This window comes from Vicia villosa, linkage group LG7, assembly GCF_029867415.1.
Source record: "Vicia villosa cultivar HV-30 ecotype Madison, WI linkage group LG7, Vvil1.0, whole genome shotgun sequence".
In the NCBI taxonomy this organism is placed as follows: domain Eukaryota; kingdom Viridiplantae; phylum Streptophyta; class Magnoliopsida; order Fabales; family Fabaceae; genus Vicia; species Vicia villosa.
Genome location: NC_081186.1, coordinates 79,987,468 through 80,010,891, shown reverse-complemented (window position 1 = coordinate 80,010,891; position 23,424 = coordinate 79,987,468). Strand labels below are relative to the sequence as shown.

The 23,424-nt window shown below is 32.0% G+C and overlaps 2 protein-coding genes across 2 annotated transcripts; both read left to right on the top strand.

The window, feature by feature from the left end:
• The first annotated feature begins 4,885 nt into the window (after window positions 1–4,885).
• LOC131620953 (protein phosphatase 2C 37-like) lies at window positions 4,886–6,797 on the top strand. Its single transcript, XM_058892154.1, has 4 exons — window positions 4,886–5,433; window positions 5,534–5,848; window positions 5,935–6,040; window positions 6,203–6,797. Exons 1-4 carry the CDS (start codon window positions 4,969–4,971, stop codon window positions 6,532–6,534), a joined length of 1,218 nt encoding a protein of 405 aa, XP_058748137.1. The 5' UTR covers window positions 4,886–4,968; the 3' UTR covers window positions 6,535–6,797.
• Window positions 6,798–13,673: 6,876 nt separating this feature from the next.
• LOC131617579 (transcriptional regulator SUPERMAN-like) lies at window positions 13,674–14,521 on the top strand. The gene has a single exon (XM_058888843.1). It carries the CDS (start codon window positions 13,763–13,765, stop codon window positions 14,459–14,461), a length of 699 nt encoding a protein of 232 aa, XP_058744826.1. The 5' UTR covers window positions 13,674–13,762; the 3' UTR covers window positions 14,462–14,521.
• Window positions 14,522–23,424: the final 8,903 nt, after the last annotated feature.

Sequence of the window (23,424 nt, the reverse complement as noted above, 5' to 3'; positions counted from 1 at the left end):
GTCACTGGTACAACATGCTATTATTTTCTCCAGTTGGGGTTGTTATGAAAATTCTTTATGCTCTTAAATGGTTTTGAATTTAGATTAGGGAATGGTAACTCCTCTTTTTTATTTTCAAATTGGTCTGGGGTAGGTATATTAGCTCAGCAGGTTCTTGATGACAGTCGCCTTTACGTGATTTTTATGAGGAAATTCAGATGAATTTAGAAGAATAATGACCAAAAGGCATGTAAAAGTGTGAAGAATGAGCAAAAAGCCAATGCAAGAAAGAAAAAAAGGTTAAATAAGTTTTTGGTACCTATAAATATTGCAGTTTTCAGTTTTAGTCCCTCCCTGCCTTTAGGTAACGGTTTTTTGAAGAAAATCGTTGCCAAAACTAGCTAAAACCGTTGCCAAAACGCCAGGAGGGACTAAAAATGAAACTGCAATATTTATAGGGACCAAAAACTTATTTAACCCAAGAAAAAAAGACTTAGTAAAATCCAGGAAGAAAAATGAAAGAAAATGAAGGATCTGATTATGGAATTATCGCGCCCGCGTTGCATCCCATTGTGGCGCGATGAGGCTTGTATCACGACACGATACTGACTTGTCGCGACGTAATGAGGTGCTATTGACTGACACATTTTTTTCTTCTATTTAATGGTCTTTTGACTACTTTTTGGAGGGTTCTGAATTTTAGATAGAAAGTGAGAGCTAAGGACATTCAAGGGGCGATTTTGGAGTACATTTGAGTCATTAGAGAGCAATTATTCTATATATTTTGATAATGAATACTTCTCAGTTCATGGTATTTGTTAATTTATCAATGAGTATCTATGTTTCTATAGATTAGATCTTTCTGAGATGGACCTTATTTTTACTATGTTGGATCATATGTATGTTTGAGATTTGTTGAGTACTTTTAATGTTATTATCTTATTTAAAATGTTCTTGTGTTTGATGATTTTTTTCCGCTTACGTACGTACGAATCGATCTAGATATTTAGGGATTTCTGATGTTAGTCTATTTATCTGATCTAGTCAATTTATTCAACTTTGTAGTTAACTAGGGATCAGTAATTATAAGTTGTTGCTTATGAATTAATGCTCTTAGAATGCCTAATTTAACTTTGAATTGGCCTAAGAAATAAGGGGATTATCGTATAAATTAATAAGCTACACACCATGGAATTGAGTGTAGTCATTTTGTTGATTCGCAGTGAGATAATAATTTAATTGAAACTCAATAGGTACACGGTTCTTCAGCAAGTAAAAACTAAGGGGATTAAAAAATAAAAGACCTAATCGCCTTTCTCGCCTTGAATGTCATCTTATAATTTCGAACGAACCGCCCCCCCCCCCCCTAATTACTTATTTCATCTAAGGTGGGTAAAGTTGTCAAATGGGCCAGTCTGGCCCAGCCCGCTCCGGCCCGATGGGCCAAGATGTTTAAATGGGCTAGCCCAGCCCGATTGCTTAATGGGCTATAGAAAATGAGTCTGACCCATTTATCAAAAGCCCGTGAAGCCTGATGGGCTATCCCGGCCTGTATTTCAATATTATAGTTTTAATTTTATAAAAAATTATGTAATGGATAAAAGTCTCATAACATAAGTTGAGAGTCATCATAAACTTAGTTATGTGATATTTAAAATATTCATCAAATCAACATCCATATATATATATGAATGCCACAAAAACATCTATGTAAAAGTATAAAATAACTTAATATTATCACCAATACTTATCAAATTTTCTCTTCATCTCACAACAATTTCCTTGATCACATCATCTTGAAAATATATCTTCATTCTCTTTAACTTTTATTTATCACTTGAAAATACATTTATGCAATCATATCTTATCTCAATCTTTTTCTCTAAAATTTACCAAAATATTTTTTTAATGGGTCAGCCAAAAACCCGCTTGGCCCGGTCCGGTCCAGCCCATAAAAAGCATTGGCCCGATGGACTGACCCAAAAAGTTAGGGTCGTGTTTTTTTAGGGTATTTTACGACCCGACCCGCGCTAAATTATTGGGCTTATGGACCGGCCTGATGGGCCGAACCCATTTTGACAGCTCTAAAGGTGGGGCAACATTGCCATTGACAATATCAAAAAGTTCAAAGGGACATCGTTTCAACATGCTAAGTTGAGGTAAAATAAAAATGAATTTAAATCTTTTAAATTTATTGCTAGACTCTCGGCTAAAGAGAGAAGAGTCATGTTTTTTCCAATGAATAAAAGTAAATCAAAAAAATTAAAGAAGGTAAGTTGGTTAGATCAATATCTACAACAAAAATGTGCTTTTTCGTCCGACTTTTTTTCTTCAGAAAATCTTAGTATTTAGCTTTGCGACCGACTAATTTAAAAGGGAACAATCCTACCATTCACTAGTAGAGGGTCTGTTTAAAGTCAGAACAAAATTTTATATGAACTGGAAAATAAAAAATTGGATGAAGATTCACAATGACCAAGATTTATGAATAGATGATGTTTGGGGTGTTAATCATATTAGTTTTAATTTTAAAAGTGAGAAAATACCACGTAAGAAGCAGTATTTGAAATTGAAGACACTATACTAAAAATGAGTTTAGGCAGCACATATTTTACCAACGTTTATTTATAAAAAAATGTTGTTAATAAACACAAAGAATATTTGGGGTGACAAAACGGGTCCGGTTTGTTTGGCATGCCCGTTTTGCCCGCATTTTAGTGCAGGGCGGACGTAGGATTTAAGCTCTCACCTTCTAATGTGATCGTCCCGTCTCGTTTCGTTTTTTATGTTGGTTTTTGCAGGCACATGCATTTATATGAATTTTTTATTTTTAAACCTAAAAATAGCAGTGTCGGGGCGAGTCAAGATATTAGGCCCACATCATGAAATATGTCTGTCCCGCCCTATTTTTTTACGGGACAGGTATAAACGGGACGGACATGCCCGTTTGCCACCCCTAAAAAATATTAGACAACACTTTTAAAAATAAGTGATGGTTAAAGTATCTAGTATATATTTCATGCAACACTTATTGTAAAAACCAGGATGTATGTTTGACTAAAAAAATATTTAAATTTAAATATAAGACGATGCTCATAATGAGAAGCGCAACCTTAAATCTGATATAAGCCAAGATTATTATTTAAATAAAATACTGCTTAGAAGTACATTAGACAGCGTCCAAAAATAAATTAAAAACATTATCTAAGGATAGTAAAATTAAAAAGCCGTTGTACGCTTATTTTAGAAAATGTTGTCTAAGATCTAAAACACTATAACGCAACGCGTGTTTTACAAAACGCTATTAAAAAAAATTTTATTATACATATTTTTTAAATATAATATGTAACTAAATTATTATAAAAGTATATATATTGATCTTACCTGTTGATCAGAATATGTGAGTGACCAACAAGACGTCAGTAGTTTTGAATGATCAACGGAAAGGGAGTTGTACCTGCAGGTAGGGGTGAAAATAGGTCAGACCGATAACAGGGGCCTACATACTAGCCTATACAGGCTCAGGACAAACTATTTTTTTAATAGAAAAGACCTAGGTTTTTTTATAAGTTTATTTAGTTAAAAAGACTAGGCCTCAGGCCTTAAAAAAAACCTTTTAGCCCTATCAGGCCGACCAATTTAAATAAATACGAATAATTTTTTATTATTATTATGTTATGTGATTAATCCCTATAATTAAGGGTCCGTTTGTTTCAGTTTTAAAAAAATTGATTTTTTTCTTTATATTTTCTAAAATAGATTTTCCAAAATCGTTTTTCAAAATATTACAAATTTTTTATATTTGTTTTTTCTAAAATGACACTAATTTTGACATCCTGAAACATAAATATAGATTAATGAAGACCAAAATTTAGTCAAAATCACAATTTTTCAAAAATTTGTATTTCAAAAATGGTTTTTATAAAAATTTATTTAAAATAGCTCCAAAATTAAGTGAGTTTTTGAAATTTTGATATGTAAATTTTTTCCCATAGATAAATAAAATACCTAAAATTATATTTTAAAGATAACTATTCAAACAAAATTTTCATTTAAAACTTTTATAAAAAATTTCTTTATAAAAATTTTTTTACAAAATTTTGTACCATTAAAAATCATTTCTAAAAAAAAACAAAACAATTAATATAAATTCTTTAAGCATGATCTGAATCACAAACAAATGAGGTCGTTAAAATTCTCTATATAAGAAAAGACTTACTTATTAATTACGACCAAAAGTAATATTAAACACTCGATCTTAATCACAAAAAGGAAAAATTAATTTAAATTGATTTTCGAAAAATTTTAAAGAGTCAAAAATTGGTTGCTGAAATATCACAACTTTAGATTTTTATTTGAACATGCTTATTAGATACCTAACATAATTTATAGGTAACCAGGAATTTGAAAAAATTAAATTAAATAGTCCAAGAAACAGTGGAACAGATCGGGACTTTGTGCAGTTAATTAGGGATCATACGTGTCGAAAAGAATCGAACAAGAATCTCGTATTCTACGATGTCGCCACGTGGTTCGTTCAAAGAGAAAGAAAAAAAACAGAAAAAAATAAAATAATAATGCGGGAGAAAGAGAAAGAGAGAGAAAGAAACGAAAAGGTGTTAGTGTTGCTCATGCGTGTCAGAAAAGAACAACTTTCAACCTACCGTGGAATGTTATGATTCGACCACGTAGATAACTCCCAAACGACACTAACACGTGGTGGAATCATGAAACGATGAAAATTCAATCAACGGTTCAGATTTTATCTCGCCCTTAAATCGTTCAACGTCATACCAACTGTATGTGTCGGGTGTTGCCCGTGACGGTGACGGGTAGTCTGCCCGTGAATAACTGTGGACCCCACCTGACCAGGTTCTTCCTTTCTTTTATCTCTAGAAAAAGCTTCTCACCCAAACTCCATTTCAATTGATTGTGAATTTGTTTCTTTGCTTCTGTTATTATTTGTAACTCAATTTCAATCAGCAATTTATGGCTGAGATTTGTTGTGGTGTTGTTGGAGCTGGAGAAACTCCTACTACAAATATTGAACCAAACTCCCGAACTTCCCGTCGCCGGAGTTTGGATTTTCTTCCGTTGAAATACATAGCTAACGTGGCAATTCCACCGGAGAATATTTCCCGGAAACGTCAGAAGCTAGATCTACTTGTTTCTCTCCCTCCACCGCGGGAGTTTGAGAACACGATTGATAGATGTGAGGAATCAAATGAAAACGAAGTTGTTGCTGTTCCGAATTGTGTGAATGTTTCTGATTTAGAAAACGAGGTTACCGTTGCTGAAGAGTGTCCTAAGTATGGAATAACATCGGTTTGTGGAAGGAGACGAGACATGGAAGATGCTGTTTCGGTGCATCCTTCTTTTTGTAAAGAAAAGAATGAACAAAATCAGAAACCGTTTCATTTCTTTGGTGTCTACGACGGTCACGGTTGCTCACATGTAAATAAATACTCGAATTTCTCATAACTGTTTTTTCTTTCTCTCTAATGTTGGATATGTTTCTTAATTATGTTTTTTTGTTTTGTTTTTGTTTCTATAGGTTGCAACTATGTGTAAACAAAGGTTACATGAAATCATTGATGATGAGGTAAACAAAGAGAAAGAGAAAGTTGACTGGAAGTCAACGATGGAGAAGAGTTTCATTCGGATGGACGAAGAGGTTTTGAAATCTAGCAAAACTACTCAAAGCTTTACATGCAAGTGTGAGCTTCAAACTCCTCACTGCGACGCCGTTGGCTCCACCGCGGTCGTCGCGGTTGTCACGCCGGAGAAAATCATTGTCTCTAACTGTGGAGATTCACGCGCCGTTCTTTGCCGTAACGGCGTCGCCATTCCTCTTTCCTCCGATCACAAGGTTAGATTAATTTTATTTTTTAATTAATTATTTCAGTAATTATATTTATATAATTAGATAATTGACCCGTATCCGTTTTTGTGTAGCCGGATCGACCCGATGAGTTGGATCGGATCAACTCAGCTGGAGGACGTGTGATCTATTGGGATGGTGCAAGAGTGCTTGGAGTGTTGGCCATGTCAAGAGCCATTGGTGAGTGAGTGCAAGTGCGCACGATAACTAATTTTTCTTATTTATTAGTATTATCTTTTTAATTAACTAATTCAAAGTTAGTTGTCCTATTCTATTTTTTTTATGTATAAAAATAATAATTCATTAGCAAGGTTCTGAATTTTTAAGGTTTTTTTTATGTAGGGGACAATTATTTGAAGCCATATGTTATTTCGGAACCTGAGATAACTGTAACAGAGAGGAGTGACGAGGATGAATGTTTGATTCTGGCTAGTGATGGGTTATGGGACGTGGTGCAAAACGAGACGGCGTGTAGGGTAGTGCAGATGTGTCTCAAGGCGGAGAAGACGGTGTCGCCGCCGGGGTCTCCGGGGAGTGATGTGGTGGGAGATGGATCAGATAAGGCTTGTTCCGATGCTTCAATTTTGTTGACGAAATTGGCGTTGGCGAGGCATAGTTCGGACAATGTAAGCGTGGTGGTTGTTGATTTGAGGAGACATCAACGTCAACGATAACAATTAATAATAATAGGGTTTAATTAATGGATTTGGAAGAAAAAAAATATTATTTATAACCGACCAAAACAAAACTTATGATGTGTACTATGTATGGACATGTATGTGGGATGGGATTTTTTTATTGATAAAGATGGGAGGAAAATGGTGGGGCCTTAAGATTTTTCCTAATGATTCTATGAGATTTTAGTAGTTTAGTGTTTGATTAAATGAAAGGTTAAAATTGTATCTTATTAGAATTGATAAAATAAGAAATTTGAATATTTAGATTAATAAGTAACAAGTAGAAACATTTGGTATCAACCAAGGAATATATTGTCCGTAAATGATATTGAGTAGTTATAATGTAGTAATGTTAAACTAGTAAATAACTTAAGAGCCCACGGATGACCAAACTTGAATCGATTTTTTTTTTCAATTGAATTGAGTTATATAGTTAATCATATTAATATTTTATACTGTCGATTAATTATAATATTTGACTTTTATATCAATTATACTACGATGTAATTTAAAATCAGATTTGGGTCCTCCCTGGTTCTGCCCCATTATGCTTTCATAAAATGGTTGGAAAAAAAATAAAATATTTGTAGATTAGATTAAATTCGTTGGAAATTGCACAAGAGAAAGATATGTAAGAGATAATCTATTTCCCTGAAAATTATGATGCAATTCAAACTCACGATGCCATTTAGGTCTGGTGGAAGATCTTCTTCGGTCTTAGTCAAAAGGAAAAGGTTAATGTCAAATTTGAAGAAGATGATAAGGACGATCATTATTCGGGGTTGTCGATTTGTGTTGATCAAACTAAGTTTTTTTTGTACTCGTTGTGGAACGATGTGTTTGATGTATAGAAGTATGCCAACATCCAAATCCCCCTCCATGAAGGTTTTTCTAATGATTTCCGAGCTATTAGCCAATTGGAAACTTAGCAGTTGTCAAACATGGTGGAGAACTACCTGTTGAGGGGTCTAAGGAAGGAGTTGAGTGTTTCTTAAGGTTCACATGAGCGGGAGTTAGTAAAAATATTATTATGGAGTGAGATAGGATGAAGGAATCAAAGGGGGCTCATGGAATCTCTCAAGAAATCAGAAGAAGAAGCCAAAACACTCTCTTTATATAAGAACAACTTGACGGGGTCTCTAAAAGTCCTCCTCCTTTCCAAGAAGAAACAGGAGGACGATTTCTCCGCTGACAAAGATGAGAAGGTGGACACTTCCAACTACTACTTTGAGGGGGCCAAAGAACGAGTAGCTCTCCTTTACCTTGGAATTAAGTCATATTGACTTATTCAAAGTGATAAGGGATGACCAAATCGTGGACGAAGAGGATGAATCGCCTCCCAAGGTAGTCAATCCTTTTCCTTAGGGGTTTTTTTATTGAAGCCGAAGACGCCCATGGTGGGGAGGATCAGATTCCTACTAAGGAAATCGTCCGCCTAGAGATTATACCAGAAAAAGATGATCTCATGTAGACGTTCAACAATTCTTTTTTGAATTTTTTCATCATGCCCTTAGAAACTTTGAAAAGTAATAATGTCCTAGAGGATTCTCTGTAATCATTCTTGCCCTTTTTTATCCCCGCCCTCCAAAGCTTTATTAATGAAATGTTTTGTACCCCTAGGTGATTTACTTATATTTTTTGTCTTTTTATTTATTTTCTTGATATGCTTGACCAAAGGGAGCATTTAGGCCGACTGGTTCCTCTTAAAAGAGTATAGTTAGAGTTCTTCATTTAGGGCTTACAATGATAGCCTTCGAGGGCGGGAAAATTTCCCCCTTAGTAATAAGGCGTTTAAACGCCACTGAGGGGAAAGGTACCTCACCAAAGTGCCCGCATTCAATAGCCCTCATGGGTGGCAATATACTTCGTTGAAGTTCTAACATTCAATTGTCTCGTGGGCAACAAGGATACTTCATTGAAGTTTCCGCAATCATTAGCCTCATGGAAGGAAATGATACTTCATTAAAATTCAAGCAATCAATAGCCTCATAGGTGACAAGGATACTTCACTAAAGTTTCAACAATCAATATCCCTGTGGGCGACAAAGATACTTCATTGAAATTCCACCAATCAGTAGCTTCGTGGGTGGTAAGGATACTTCATTGAAACTCAAACAATAAATAGCCTCGCGGGCAGAAAGGATACGTCATTTAAGTTTCAGTAATCAATAGTATCGCGGGTGGCAAGGATACTTCATCTTCATTGAAGCTCCAACAATCAATAGCCTTGTGGGCCTAAATGATACTTTATTGAAATTCCTACAATAAATCCATATGTATTTTGCAAAGATAAAAAAAAGCGTACAAAAATCTATAAAAAAGGTGAGGTATCTCACTATAAATTGCTCACATAGGGGAAACAAGTGCCCCTGTTATTATTTGCCAACTATGTCTTCACAAAAAATTATATAATTGGAAGAGGTAGCACCTCACCATAATTAATGAAGCTGATAACATAACTGAATGAAACATGTCACTAAACCTATAAAAACCTTAGTGTTCATCTTGGCTGAAACAGTGAACTAAACTCCTCCTCTTTACGAGGCGACGTCTTCTCCCTGCGGAGTTGTACTCTTGATCTCACATCCAAAACATTCACCCTTTATGCATTAGGCTGTTGAATATGGGCCAAGACCATAATCGCCCTCTTCATCCTCAAGGTATCTTGATAGTATCTTCGGGTGGTCTCCTAATCACTTCGAATAACCCCAACACGTTGTTTGAGTTTTAAGTACTTCATAAATAAGTAGAAAATAGATAGAGCTACTCCCAATAGATTGAAAGTAAGTCGCACTATGATCATATTGTAGAAGGAAAAGGCATTTATCACAAGATACATCACAATCTTTGCACTATCCTCTAGTTTAAACATGGTTTTCAAGGTGATGTAACCTTTCACCTACATTTGTTTTTCTAAAAAAATTAACTAGTGAACCTTTGAAAGCTCTGATATCGTCTCGATCTAGCTGGAGCCTTTCGAAGGCATTCTAATATAAGGTGTCTACAAAACTTCCTTGGTTGATCAACCTACACTTGATTTCCCAATCCTCACACCTTTCAATTATAACCATAAAATCATTGTCATAAGGATAGATTCAAGCAGCGTCCTTCCCTGAGAAGGTGATTTTATACTTTAGAGTTTCCTCCCCATATCCTCCACCGACAATACTTGGCTTCCTGGACCCTATGACCAACAATATTTATCTCTATGGACTTTCTTGACCAATGCCTTTGCACCGAGATGCATACTGACCATCCCTTTATGCACTTCGATGAGAGTGTACACATCTTCATCCCATTCTATCACAAGTTTAGATAGTGTGTATTCTCATATGCTCTGTTCCCTTGGGACGTGCACTATTTTGAAATAATTAAACTTTTCCAGCTTTTCTATAGTCAAGGGACATATTATTGTAACAATGGATATTTTGCCTGAACGTTCTTTTTGACTTGTGACGCCATGAACTGGGAATTCGTCTGTAGTTCAATGTTCTCCCGCTCTTACAACTCTACATGGTAAAGTCGAGGAGTCATTAGGCGCCAAGAAGCTTCAGTGTTCACATGGATTTAGATCTCGCATGCATAGTCCTAACTTCGTAAAGATTTTGAAATACATTAGGCCGCACAAGCTTCTATCATCGATGAGGATCCTTAATAATAAACGACTAGTTATGGTAGTCGTTAGGACTAGTTGAAGTGTTGCGTCAACCTTCTCGTGGTCTTGTAACCTTATCATCGACCTATCCTTTTTGTCGCCTCTTGATTTGAATACTGCTCTATGATGAAGACTCTCTCTCTCTCTCTCTCCAAGAAGGTTTTGGTCAATCGAATCGACAATGAAGGTCGGATATGATCCAAAGTTGGAAGGATCTCATGTGGTTTGGGAACCCGATCAATAATTTAGTTCTTCATCTTAGCATGACTACTACATCACTCGTGACTTGAATCAAATTGTGGAAATTCACAAGAATCAGGAGTCGATTCTCACAGGTGACGCCATTGTTCCGTTCCAAACTAGAAATAATTAATGAAATGATGGGGAAGTGCTTTAATGCGGTGGAGTTGAACTTTCGGTGTGGTGGAATGATGTTGACCTGCAAAGTAACCGTTGCAATGTCTAAGTCAGTAAGAGAATAATAAATAAAGTGAGAGTAAGAGTGAACTTTTAATCGTACTTTTTTTGTGCGATCCCTTATATAATCTGAGAGTTGATTAGGGTGTTCAAAATCTAAAATAGGCGCGAATTTTCTTTTATTGAGCCTTTGTCCGACACGGAATAATTTGTATAAAAATTATTTGAAAATATGATACTGCATAAACTAAAATATTATGAACTAAAATAATTTTTCATCATGTTTAAATTAAAGACTATTTAAAATCATGCATACACGATCATTCCAACAATATTTAATGCCAATAATAGATAAATCATTCCACATAAAATTTGACGCACATCTAAATATATATGAAATTAAATTTAATACAATTGTATCATGTAAATTTATTTATTATGTGTTTGTAATTGAAAGTTAGATTTTAAAAGTTTCCAAAGATGAATTTTTGATGAGTTAAGTTTATATTTTAATATGTTTAATATTTTTTTAATTAAAAACAACAATATACATGGGTATATGATTCGAAGTTTATCACATAATTTCATTGCAAAGAAACATTTTATTGAATTATAGAGTAATGTTACTGATTAGGATCACTACTTGAAGTTTGTAGATTTCAAACATACATGATCCTTTTGAATCTAAAGCTCTTCCTACTATTTTGTAGTATGTCTTCCTTCAACTTTATTTCATAATCTTCTCGTGAATAATTTCTCATAGAAGGACATGTTCTAAGAAATGAATAAATAAAGAATATAATAAACAATGATAAGAAAATTAAAATGTGAAAAAATTGGACACTTATATGGTCCATGAAGAGGATAACTCAAGAAAAGGCCCATGACTAAGACTTGGGCAAAGTGAAATAAGATAAGGCCCAAATGCTTCAACATTATGAATACCGACAACAAATGGGTACTTTTTGAAAATTTTATCTTACACCGGTACACTTATACCTTTATTCCTAAAAAATAAAAAATAAAAAAAAATACTCACTTTAATTTTTTTATAAATTAATATATAAAATTAAATTTTTCACCTTGATTTTTAAGTTATTTGAATTCCGAGAAAGTGCACCCTACACAAATTTTTTATTATACTAAAGAGTTTTGGTGATCAAGATTTACTAAATAACTGTTGGATGTGTGTTACTCTCTCTGATCCTTATTATAAGAAAAAGTTCACTTTTTAGATTCATTCAATGATTAATGTATCTAGTCCATATATAAATTAAATATATTAATTATTCTATGAATCTAAAAAATGAACTTCTTCTTATAATAAGGACGAGAGGAGTAATAATGAACTTCTTCTTATTTGATTTGTTGATTTTGTTAACTGAAAATTCGATAAGTATATACATATATTTTGTTTGTTTTAATATTCTAGTTTTCTATTATTGAAACATTTTTATTATTATTTTTTACAGATATAAATATCTTTATACCATGCAATAAAAATGAATCATGCATAGACGTCAGTCATGCATTCTCAACCACATAGAAATTTGATACATGAGAAACGATAATAATGTGGGTTGAGGAGGAATGATTGACGTTATTACATAATCAAATACAAAGACAAGAAAGAGAGAGATTTTAAGAGAAATGGATGATCATTAGAAGTCTCATGTTCTTTTATATGACGGCTTCACACTAACCTATGTTCTCAATTTATTTCATTGGTTTAAAATCATTGGGTCAAAATAGTTACAAATAATTATTGTTATTAAAAAATACTTACTTTTGTTAAAAATAATAATTTTTCCCTTAATTTTTTCCAAAAGTAAAAATGAAGCAAAAGTTGTTGATGCTTGAAATCACATTGGATTAGAAGAAATTTTATTCTCCAAAATCAACGTGTTGGATGTTAGGATTGGTTATACGACTACAACGTTGACAACAACTTACATTTGTAGTGTCCAACATTGTTAGCTTAAAATATATAATTCATGTTATATTTTAGATGTTATCACCATTTTATTATATTAGATATTATTTACGTTTAATTATTGTCGATGCTAGAATAACCATGTTAAGTATTTGACTCAATAAATTTAGGTAACAAATTAGTACAGTGTTCATAACAATACATAATAATAAGTAGCAACTAATATAATGGCTAACCAACCAAATATTTGGACTTCAGTGGTAAAGGAGCTCCTGCTAAGGACGTAATCCCGGAAATATCCATATAATTAGCTTATCTATTAAGGTGCTTACAAGTAAAAGCCTCATTTCTCACTTCTGGTCATCATCACATATTCATTTTGAAAATATAAACATTGCTATAAGTTCAAAGTAGAAATACAATTAAATAGGACTTTATGTATAACAGATTAGTTGCTGTAATGGTACAGAATTATTAAATGAGCTATATACTTCATGCACATGCACACACTACATATACTGCATTTACCAAAGGAAAAAAGTTATGTCATATTAACATAAGTCAACACTATTACCCTATATATAATGTTGATGGAACCTTCAAAAATCCATCCAGTTTTGCAGCATTTCTTTTTTCTTGCTATCATAACCGTTATTTTCTTCATCCGTGTGATTTAAATCTGATACAAGACAGTTTCTTAAATGGGACCCCACTACACCTTCATATCTCACCAAGCATAATTCAAAAAACAAATATTATAGCTAGTTTTCACTATTAAAAAACCAAATATATATATACACATAACTTGATTATAAACCCGAGAACAGAGTCGTCTTTGAAGGCGTGCAAAATGTATTATCACACAGGGTTTTAAATTTATCACAGTTAAACCGTTGTTAAATAGCGTCTGGTTGTCACGATTAAATCCTGATTAAATATAACTTCTATTTATTTTGTCATGATTAAACTGCGACCAATCTACACAGAACTTAAAAAAACTTGAGATAGCCTTTAGCGAGAACGGCTCAAATATGAAAATAACTGTTTACTCAACTATATTATAAATACATGGACAAGGACACCCTTTAAGTTATTTATATACACTTCACTTCCCTTGCTTTTTTTCAACATTTCTTCTTATTCTCTCCCACATTACATATATAGTCCAATATATTTTCTCTTAACTATTTTCATCTTTAGCAGATTTAAATTTTCTTTGCATGGAGGGATTTCACTCTGATCATCAGTACTGGTTTTGGACGAAGAGAAGGCAAATACAAGCCCAAACTGAATCATGGGAAGAAAAAGCATTTGCAGAAGATGCAGCTAGGAGTATACTGAATGGAAGCATATGGCCACCAAGATTCTATTCATGCAACTTCTGCAAAAGAGAGTTTAGGTCTGCACAAGCTCTTGGTGGTCACATGAATATTCATAGGAGAGATAGAGCTAGACTCAAACAAAATCTTAGCCCTCAAAGCAACAATGATTTCATCAACTCATCATCACTAGGTAATCATTGCTTTCCTGCAAAAAGACGATCCGTTTCGCCTTCTAGAATGATCTCAACCATCTCATCATCACCTTATTCTTCTTCAATTATTTGGGGACAGAAGAAGATAGCTTCTAATATTACAAGAGAAAACAATTTCAAGGATTGTGTTGAAACAAGTCTGTCTTTAGGAATGTTTGGACAAAAATCATCAACTGTTGTTCTTCCATGTGAGGAAAAAGGTATCATTAGTAAAAGATTGAAGACTAATAACACTTCTTCTGTTTTCATCAAACCTTGTTCAAATGATCATCAAAGGTTCTTGAGTTTTCAACAACCTTCAGAAATTGTTCTTGGAGTTAACCATGGAATGGAAGATTTAGATCTTGAACTTAGGCTAGGGAAACAACAAAAAATTATTAAGTAGTTTATTCTATTTCTACACAAGTTATGATGATTGGTGAAGTTGTATTAGTCCATGTTCATCTTTATTTTAAGTCATTTTAAATTAGGTTTATTGAAAAATGGCAAGAGAAGAACCTTTTATTTGCCTAAGTAAACATTGAATATAATGAAAATCTTCAAACTTTATATATATGAATATTAATTATATCTTCATTATGGTATGGAATTGTTTATGAATTCTCTTTTTTTATTTTTTTGTTTGTTTGATATCTAGATAATCAGAAAATGCAGTTCAATGAATGAAAAATGACAAAGGAAAATACAATTTACTAAAATAATTTAATAAATATTTAATTAGGGTTTCTGTGAAAATTAATATATAGTATATATATTGGATTTTTCTTGCAGAGTATATCTATAGCCGTCTAACAACCAAAAAACCAGATCCAAAAATTGCAAAAATAAACAAAGAGTGAAGAAGAAGCCAAACATAAAAATGAAAGCAACATTACAAGAATAAAAATGATTTTTTTAAGGAAAATGAAGCATCTGAGATAGAGTTTCTGTGAAGGGTGAGGCAAAGAAAGATGAACAAGTGGAATAGCTAAAGAATAAACTAAACTTGGATTTTTGTTTTTTGAAAAAAATAAACATGCAAGTTGAAATTTAGTATTATAATATTATTTTTGTTTGAGAGATATAAATATGTGATGCATGTAGTAAACTGAAAGTTTAGATAGAGACCGGAGAGAGGGAATGTAAAGATAAAACTGGAAGGTATATTGAAGTGATGAAAGAGACTACTGACAGTATGTGACTGACAATATGAAATCACTTCAGCTACATGTATATTCCAGCTAACTAACAGTACAAGTTCCTCATATGTAACCTGGATAAAATATTCAATGACTATATTCCTTGATTATCACTAATAACATAATGTGATATAAATTATATATTTTGTAATTATATTGTCTGATTAATTATATATGTATCATTCTCAATTCAACAGCATCTATGTTGTGCTTATATGGTGGTAAACAAGTACTTGATGGTAATGTATATTATTTATTGCAATTGAATAGAGATTAAAAAATAATAAATGAAAGAGAGAGAACAGTGATTTTATCAAATTATCCTAATTAATTATTGGTGTATTCAAATTAGCATTATTGTATATCTCTGTCAGGCCAAGGATATGTTCCCCTAGTTGTGGACCTGATTCGAAGTTGACGTATTGACATATTTGTCGTTGTCTCTAGAGTGACTAGCTACTAAGAAGGGGGTAGACCGGTTATTTGCCAGCTTTAATCAGTTACAAGTCGGATTCTAAAGATAGGCGCAGGAGTGGAGTGCAGTGTAAACAGATTTACGATGTGGTAAACACACCACAAAAACGAACATGTGTCATATTTGCGTCATGTTAAACACGCCACATAAATGAAAATGTGTCGAAGTTTGCCACATGATTTCCACTTCATAGACTATTTTTAAAAATAAAATTAATAAAATATGAAAAATTAATAAATAATAAAAATATTTTCAAATAACAATTATTAATATGATTTTTTTATAAAATTTCAATTAAAAATGATTAATAATATACAAAATTTAATATTTAAAAATAAAATAACAATAAAAAATCAATCATCAACATCAAAATCGTCGTCATCTTCATCCTCATCATTTACCGCTCCTTGGCCACCAATAGGGGTGTAAGCGGATCAAAAAAATCCAATTAAACCGTCAATCCAAACCAAACCAAACCGAAATTAAACCGATTATTATTGGTTTGGTTCAAAAACCGAACCAAACCAATAAAAACCGATGTGGTTTGGTTCGGTTCTCGGATTTAGTTTTTAGGAACCGCCAATCCGATGAACCGAACCAATGGAAATAATGACGCTCTAAATATTTTATTCTACCCATCATTAAACTCAAATTTTGTATCGGTCCAACCATTATCCATCTTTGTTTACACTTCCATCCTTTAAGCAAAACACGCATCTAGAATCAAACTCTAAAACATAGACAGTAGAAACCATAAGTCACAAAAGTTATGCTTTCACAGAACTGCTGCTCTTGCTGCCCACAACTATTGTTCCTTTCACTACCGTCATTATGATATGTTATTGTCGTCATCTTCGTGCTCAAGTTCTCTTTGTTAATTTTCATATATTTTTGTACCTTCTTTTTCTTCATCAAAACTCATTTAGATCTTGTTACAAAATAGTTTTGATGTGTGTTTGAGGTGTGAAACATGTTAATGAATGTGCGTTTTGTTATATTCTATATGTTAAGCTTTGAAATCCCTTTCCAACTTTCTGATACTAAGTGTTAACTTTTATATTTGATAGGAAATTTATTTCATGATGCAGTGGAAATCATGTCACTATTTCGTATAGAATAAGAGCAACTTGTAATTTGTTTGAACAAATATAGCATGAAACATATTATTTTAAAAAATAATAGTATAAAATACACCAAAAAATACGATAATGGAGAATATACAGATGAATATAATGTTTTAAAAAATAATAGTATAAAATACACCAAAAAACACGATAATGGAGAATATACGGATGAATATAATATTTTAAAAAATAAACATTGTAAACCGATCAACCAAACCAAACCAAACCGAACCAAACCGATTAGTTTGGTTCGGTTCCATTTTTGAGAAATGCTGAAAACCAAACCAAACCGATGGAAATATCATTGATTCGAATCTTTTTTCAACCAGAAATCGGTCCAAACCGATCCGATTACACCCGTAGCCACCAACTCCACCATTTCCACCAAACTCTTGATTTGCCACCCAATGAACCATATGTTTGGTTCGTTTGTGAGAGTATAAATTGTCGTATTTGCTCCCCCATCTCAAATCGTCTCTTCTTCATTGCCTCGAATTCGACCTTTAGTGTCACCTCACTTTCCGTTGTCTCGCATCACGCCTCAGTTAGCGCCAATTGTCTCATTGTTTCTATCATTTCGGGTGTCAATTATGGTGGATGTGACATTCTTTTCCCATTTGCAACTCTTTCAAACAAACTTCTAGCCCCTTTTCTAGTTGCGGCCAAAGGTCCAACACCAAAAAAACACCATTAGCTCCCCTCCTGCCAATTACTAAACTTCAAATATAAAGATCCACACGTGTATCAATCTGATTTGAACCTATCGGAGTATATTGAGGATGTTCAACTAGAAATTGTGCGAGCAATCTTTGATACTCCTCCTATACATACATAAAAACATTAAATTAAATATAATTTGAACAATTTAATTATATACAAGAATTAAATTAAATGAAATAGTGAAATATAGCCACGTGATTTTTACGCCACAAACAACAATATCTCGTCACAAACCATCAATTAGCGACGTGAGCAAACACGCGACAAGAGCGATATGGCAACTCATTTTCCACGTGAAAATCACGCCACAAATTTGCCGTTAAATTATATATAGTTTTAACAATTTAGTTATATACAAGAATTAAATAATGAAATATGAAGAACTTACTAAAGTTCTCTGGGAACAATCATCAATAAACTCCCCCGATTTTTTGGTACGAGTCATCACAAATAGCTCATTAATTCGTGGGGGTCTCCCATTCTCCTTAGGCTAATTAATAAAATTAACTTTAATTAAAAATATATAATAAATCAAAATCTAACTTAAAAATAACTATAATTACCATCTGTCGAGCATGTCGCCGATACTAATACTTCCTACTGCATTAAGGCATCCTCCCATTTTAGATGCTCTCAATTTCTTTGCATTTTCATATTTTACCTTAAAATCATATGAATCCCAACAGACAAGAAGTTCATCAAATACTTCCTTGCCTATCTAGTTAGGAAGAATATTTTGTTCTTCCCAACCAAGTCTAGCACGCCTAAGCCTGTCTGAAAGTTAGACTGATGTTCTGCTCCAAAAATTAGCTTTAATCCTATATTCATCCATTACGTCCTACGTATACTTTTCCTACAATGTTGTATGACATTCAAATAAATTGTTAGATAATTATAACAAAAAAGTAATTGAAATAACAATAACTTAAAATAAATTCATTATACCTTTAATTTATCAAACCAAACATCTTTATCTTCCTTGGAAAATTCTCCAACGTCTTCCAAGATTTTTTATACATTAGTTGAATAACATGATTTATACATTTGGCAGCAGGCCGACTCATTGTGAAACTAAACAACAACAATTTGAATAAGAATTAAATCTAAAAATGGCAACATGTATACTTAAATATAAATTCATAAATTAGAAACTTACGATTTTCACAATGGCCGAATAACATATCTTCCATTAATCATTTCATACTTATTGAGATTTGTAGTGGGGGCATGGCAACAAAACCCATACCCACGGGTACCCACCCTAACCCGACCCGAAGTTGACGGAGAAAACCTGCTTTGACTGGGTTTGGGTTTTCTCCAATTACAAAATATGGGGACGGGTCGGGTAATGAGGACACTATAACCTGCCCCCCGAACCCGCCTCATTTAACTAATTATGTATATTATTATTTATTTTTGATAAATTAGAATATTAAATATGTGGTCAATGTTTTGATAATTTGGTTTGTATTTATTATTTAAATTATTTGAAATGTATCTATAGAACTTTGCGAGATTATTTTATTTTATCATTTATAATGTAATTTGATTTTGAAAAAAATAAATATTTTTATTAAAAAAATTAATTTTGCTAAATAGATGTGGCGGGACGGGGATACCCGAATCCAACTCGAACCCGTTTGGGACGGGTTTGAGTTTTAATTCTCCATCCACTTATCATATACTCACCAATATTTGACAGTATAGAGAATTTTTGTTTTTACTTGGATGGTAAGAAAGAGTTGGGGCCTTTATCGCTGTGCGAGCTAAAATATATTCTTTGTCGATATTTGGCAAACTCGTAACATGCTTTTTTAAATTTTTCCTAGAAGACAATGTTTATTATCTTGGTTTTCTCGTAATTATGTAGCCCTTTGACATTATTAAGAAAAGTTCTCAAATAATATCTATCCCGTTAATTAGACGGTGTAAAATGAAGGTTTAAATGTAGTTTTGACTCCTAAATTTTTGAATTTTTTGATTTTGGTCTTTCAAGTTTTTTAATTGTTTAATTTTGGCCCCCAAATTTCAATTGGTTGATTTTTCCCCCTCAAATTTGTACCTTTTGCATTTGATAGTTCCCTAATAACATGTTGACTAAAATTCTCTTTTTTTGTTACTTTTTCTCTTTCTTTTTTTTCAAACTTTTTTTTCTAATTTTCTTCTGTACAATTCTACTTTTCTTCTCTTTTTATTAGTTAAACTTTGAACGTAATATCTTGAAAATCTTAAATATTACATTCCACATATGCGTTATGGCAAATTGTTTTGACAACAAAAAAGATAGACCACTAGCTAATTAAAACAACAAATTCTTTGGTCAATAACTCCCTCATATTTAAGCATAAAGTCTTGAAGTCTAACAATCATACAGGTCATATAGAATTTCAATTTTTTATAAGAGATATTGTAAGTTTGTCCTTATATTCCAAAATAACTTTGTTAAAAGGTTGACGTACGTATATTATTGACCAAAAAATCTGTTATTTTAATTAGCTAGTAGTCTATCTTTTTGTTGTCAAAACAATTTTCTATCAAGTATATGTTAAAAGAAATATTTAATATTTTCAAGATATTACGTTCAAAATTTAACTATTAAAAAAAGAAAAATAAAATTATAGAGAAGAAAATTAAAAAAAGAAAGAGAACAAGTAAAAATAAAAAGAGAAGTTCTACATGTCACTAAAGAACTCAAATATAAAAGGGGACAAATTTGAGGAGACAAAATCAAATAATTGACAAACTTCAAGTGCTAAAATCAAGCAATTGAAACTTGGAGGGCTAAATTTAATCATTTAAAAAATCTGAAGGACTAAAATCAAACAATTAAAACTTATAGAAACAAAATCAAATAATTAAAAATCTTGAAAGGAAAAAACTGCATTTAGGCCTAAAATGAACTCTCCCAATTATAAAACATCTTTTATGGGGACAATGTTATTTTTCAAAATCTTTCCAAATAAATTTTAAAGGAAATTGTTTCTTAGTAGTATTTCTTACTTCACATTTTTTATTTTCTTCCATCCATACTAAAATTTGGTGTTTTGTATATTTAACTTATCGCTGGTTAACTGGATTAATATCATGGAAAACAACAAACTATTATTTTTCTAAATTAAAAGTCATAGGATTTTTTTTATACTTAATGGCAAAACTAAATATTACTCATTTTCTCCCACAATAAGTAATCAAGCACACCATTTCACACCGACTAAAAAAAAGTTTAAAAGTAAAAAAAAAATATTGTTTTTACTAATGGTACCCTTATTATGTATTGGAAATGGTGAAATTTTTATTAATTAGAAGGTAAAATTAGAATAAAAAAATGTCTTGAAAATTAAAATAAGACATTCATTTTAAGACATTATTTTATTTTAAAGAATCACTCATTGTAGGATGGAGGGAGTAAATTGTAATATGTAAGTTGCTTCGGATGTTGATAAATATTTGCAATCATAATATATCTTAATTTTGGCAAAATCATTCTAAAATATTGATTTCATAAACACTATTATAAAAATTTGTAGAATTATAATTTAACATGATAATTTTTTGTCTTTATTTAACTATCTTTTTATTTACTTATGATGAATATGGATTTAGACTAAAGATGGATATGGATATTTGCACTATTGTGCAACATAAACAATGATAAACTAGAATCAAGCTGCCTCTAAGTTTCACGTCATTTCATCTCCTCCTAATAACTATGGTTGTTAAAAAAAAATAAGAATCAGACTGATCTGGCAAATCGAATCAAACTGAAGTTAAAATAATTGAATCGTTATATTTGGTTAATGAACTAAATCATTATGTACAAATAATTCTAAAACTAAAAGTGTAACTAAAACCGAATCAAATTAAAACTGAACTCAAACCGAACTAAAACTAAAAAATGAAATTGCTTAAAACAAGTTAATTTTTTTATTAAAGAAATTGAAAAATATGTTAACAATTTGGTTCTTTGATAAACGTTTCGATTTAAGAAAAATTGTCTTCTAACGTTTCGATATAGTTCAGAATTTCAAAAACGGTATACCAAACTAATAATTTTGGTTTAGTTCGGTTTGTAATAAATTGAAACGGTTCGATTCAATTCGAATAAATTTTTACTATAATTTAATTCGGTTTGATTAAATTTTTCTCCGTTAACCGCCTACTAATAACTCACATCACGCCATACTAATAAATCCCAAACCCTACACTTAATTATTTCCCACAAAACATATTTCTTTCTAACACCTCCAAAAACCCAACTAACCACACAGAATCAAATTAACACACTTCAACAATAAAAGAGAAAGGACAAAAACAAAAACATCACATCATCTATCCTATAGTAAACTAAACGCGTCATTTGTCTTTAGTCTTGGAAAGGATATTTCCACCTGTTACACTTAAAACACACAACAACCTAAAAACCTAAAAATAACCAAATTTTCACCAACGTTTGGAATCCCAAGAATGTTATCATTTATAGAAAACAAAAATAAAAACAGTGATAGCCACCTTATAACAACGTAATATAGTGACAATGACCGTTCCTCCATAATACTCCCTCCGTCTCATAATAAGTGTCCCATTTGCATTTTTTCTTTGTCTCAAATTAATTGTCCATTTACAATTCCAATGCATCAATCATTATTATTTTTCCACTATTATACCCCTATTTAGTAACTTTCATGTTATTCAACTACTACTAATAGGGGTATTCTAGTAAATGACATTAACTTTTTTACTAAAACCAACACATCCAATCATTTTCTTAAAAACCGCGCATTGCTCAAATAGGACATTTATTATGAGACGGAGGGAGTATACGGTAACGTCACAAGCTGTGACATTGTTTGAGAATTCTAAGTTGATGAAATATCGTATTTGACTTGTTTTATGTTGTTTACAATGTAGATGGAATACTAGTAGTAGATAGATTCATTGGTGTGTACGAGGGGAATTCAGGTAAACTTTCACGATATGGTTTCTATATTTGGGATGTTCACATGGTAACAGGAAATTGATTGGTGTGGAGAATGTGGAGGGGGAGGAGGCTTGGTTTATTCTGGTTGCGAGGAAGCATCTAACTTTGTGCATGGTATTAAATGTTGGGTATCGAAGTGGTAATAAAGTGAAGTACTATTGCACAAGTATATTATTATATTATTATTATCGATGTATTAAAATTTGGACCGAACCGACCGGTCGGATCGAGAACCAGAGGGGTCATCAGTGTGGTCTGATTGTTAGATTAGATATACTATTGAACAAGTGAGAATCGACCAAAACCAATCAAAATCGGAAAAAAACAATAAACAGACGGTTTTAGAAAAACGGCGGTTCAAATACATGCATAATACGATGTTGTTTTCATGATTTTTTAAAAATATATATAATTAAAATATAACTAGACTTTATTCAAACCTTGTTTTTCGGAATAATTTTTCTCCTATTTGCAATTAGACCTAGTTTAAAATTTACTAAAATTGATATTTTGTATTTTTTTTTTGTGAGTGATGATTATATTTAGAATTTGAATGTAAAGAATAAACATGTGAAATTGTGATATTTTAAAATTTTGTAGGTGTTGTGATATTTTTTAAAGACTGAGTCATCCGGTTCGACCGATTTAATAAATATATAGTATTGCAATAGGGACTGGTTTATTCAACCAAGTTGTCCGGTTTAATTCAATTTAGTCATGTGGTTCGACTAATGAACCAGTGGTCCAGTATCCTCACCAGTTTGATGATCAGTCCGGTTTTTAAAACACTTATTTTTATATAAATTAAGGATAGAATATTGAATTATTAATAATTAAGAAATTTTATATATATATATATATATATATATATAT

Coding starts and splice junctions, on each gene's coding strand:
- LOC131617579 (XM_058888843.1), top strand. CDS start 13,763: ATGGAGGGATTTCACTCTGATCATCAGTACTGGTTTTGGACGAAGAGA.
- LOC131620953 (XM_058892154.1), top strand. CDS start 4,969: ATGGCTGAGATTTGTTGTGGTGTTGTTGGAGCTGGAGAAACTCCTACT. Junction 5,849..5,934: donor CTCTTTCCTCCGATCACAAG/GTTAGATTAATT, acceptor GTTTTTGTGTAG/CCGGATCGACCCGATGAGTT. Junction 6,041..6,202: donor GGCCATGTCAAGAGCCATTG/GTGAGTGAGTGC, acceptor TTTTTTATGTAG/GGGACAATTATTTGAAGCCA.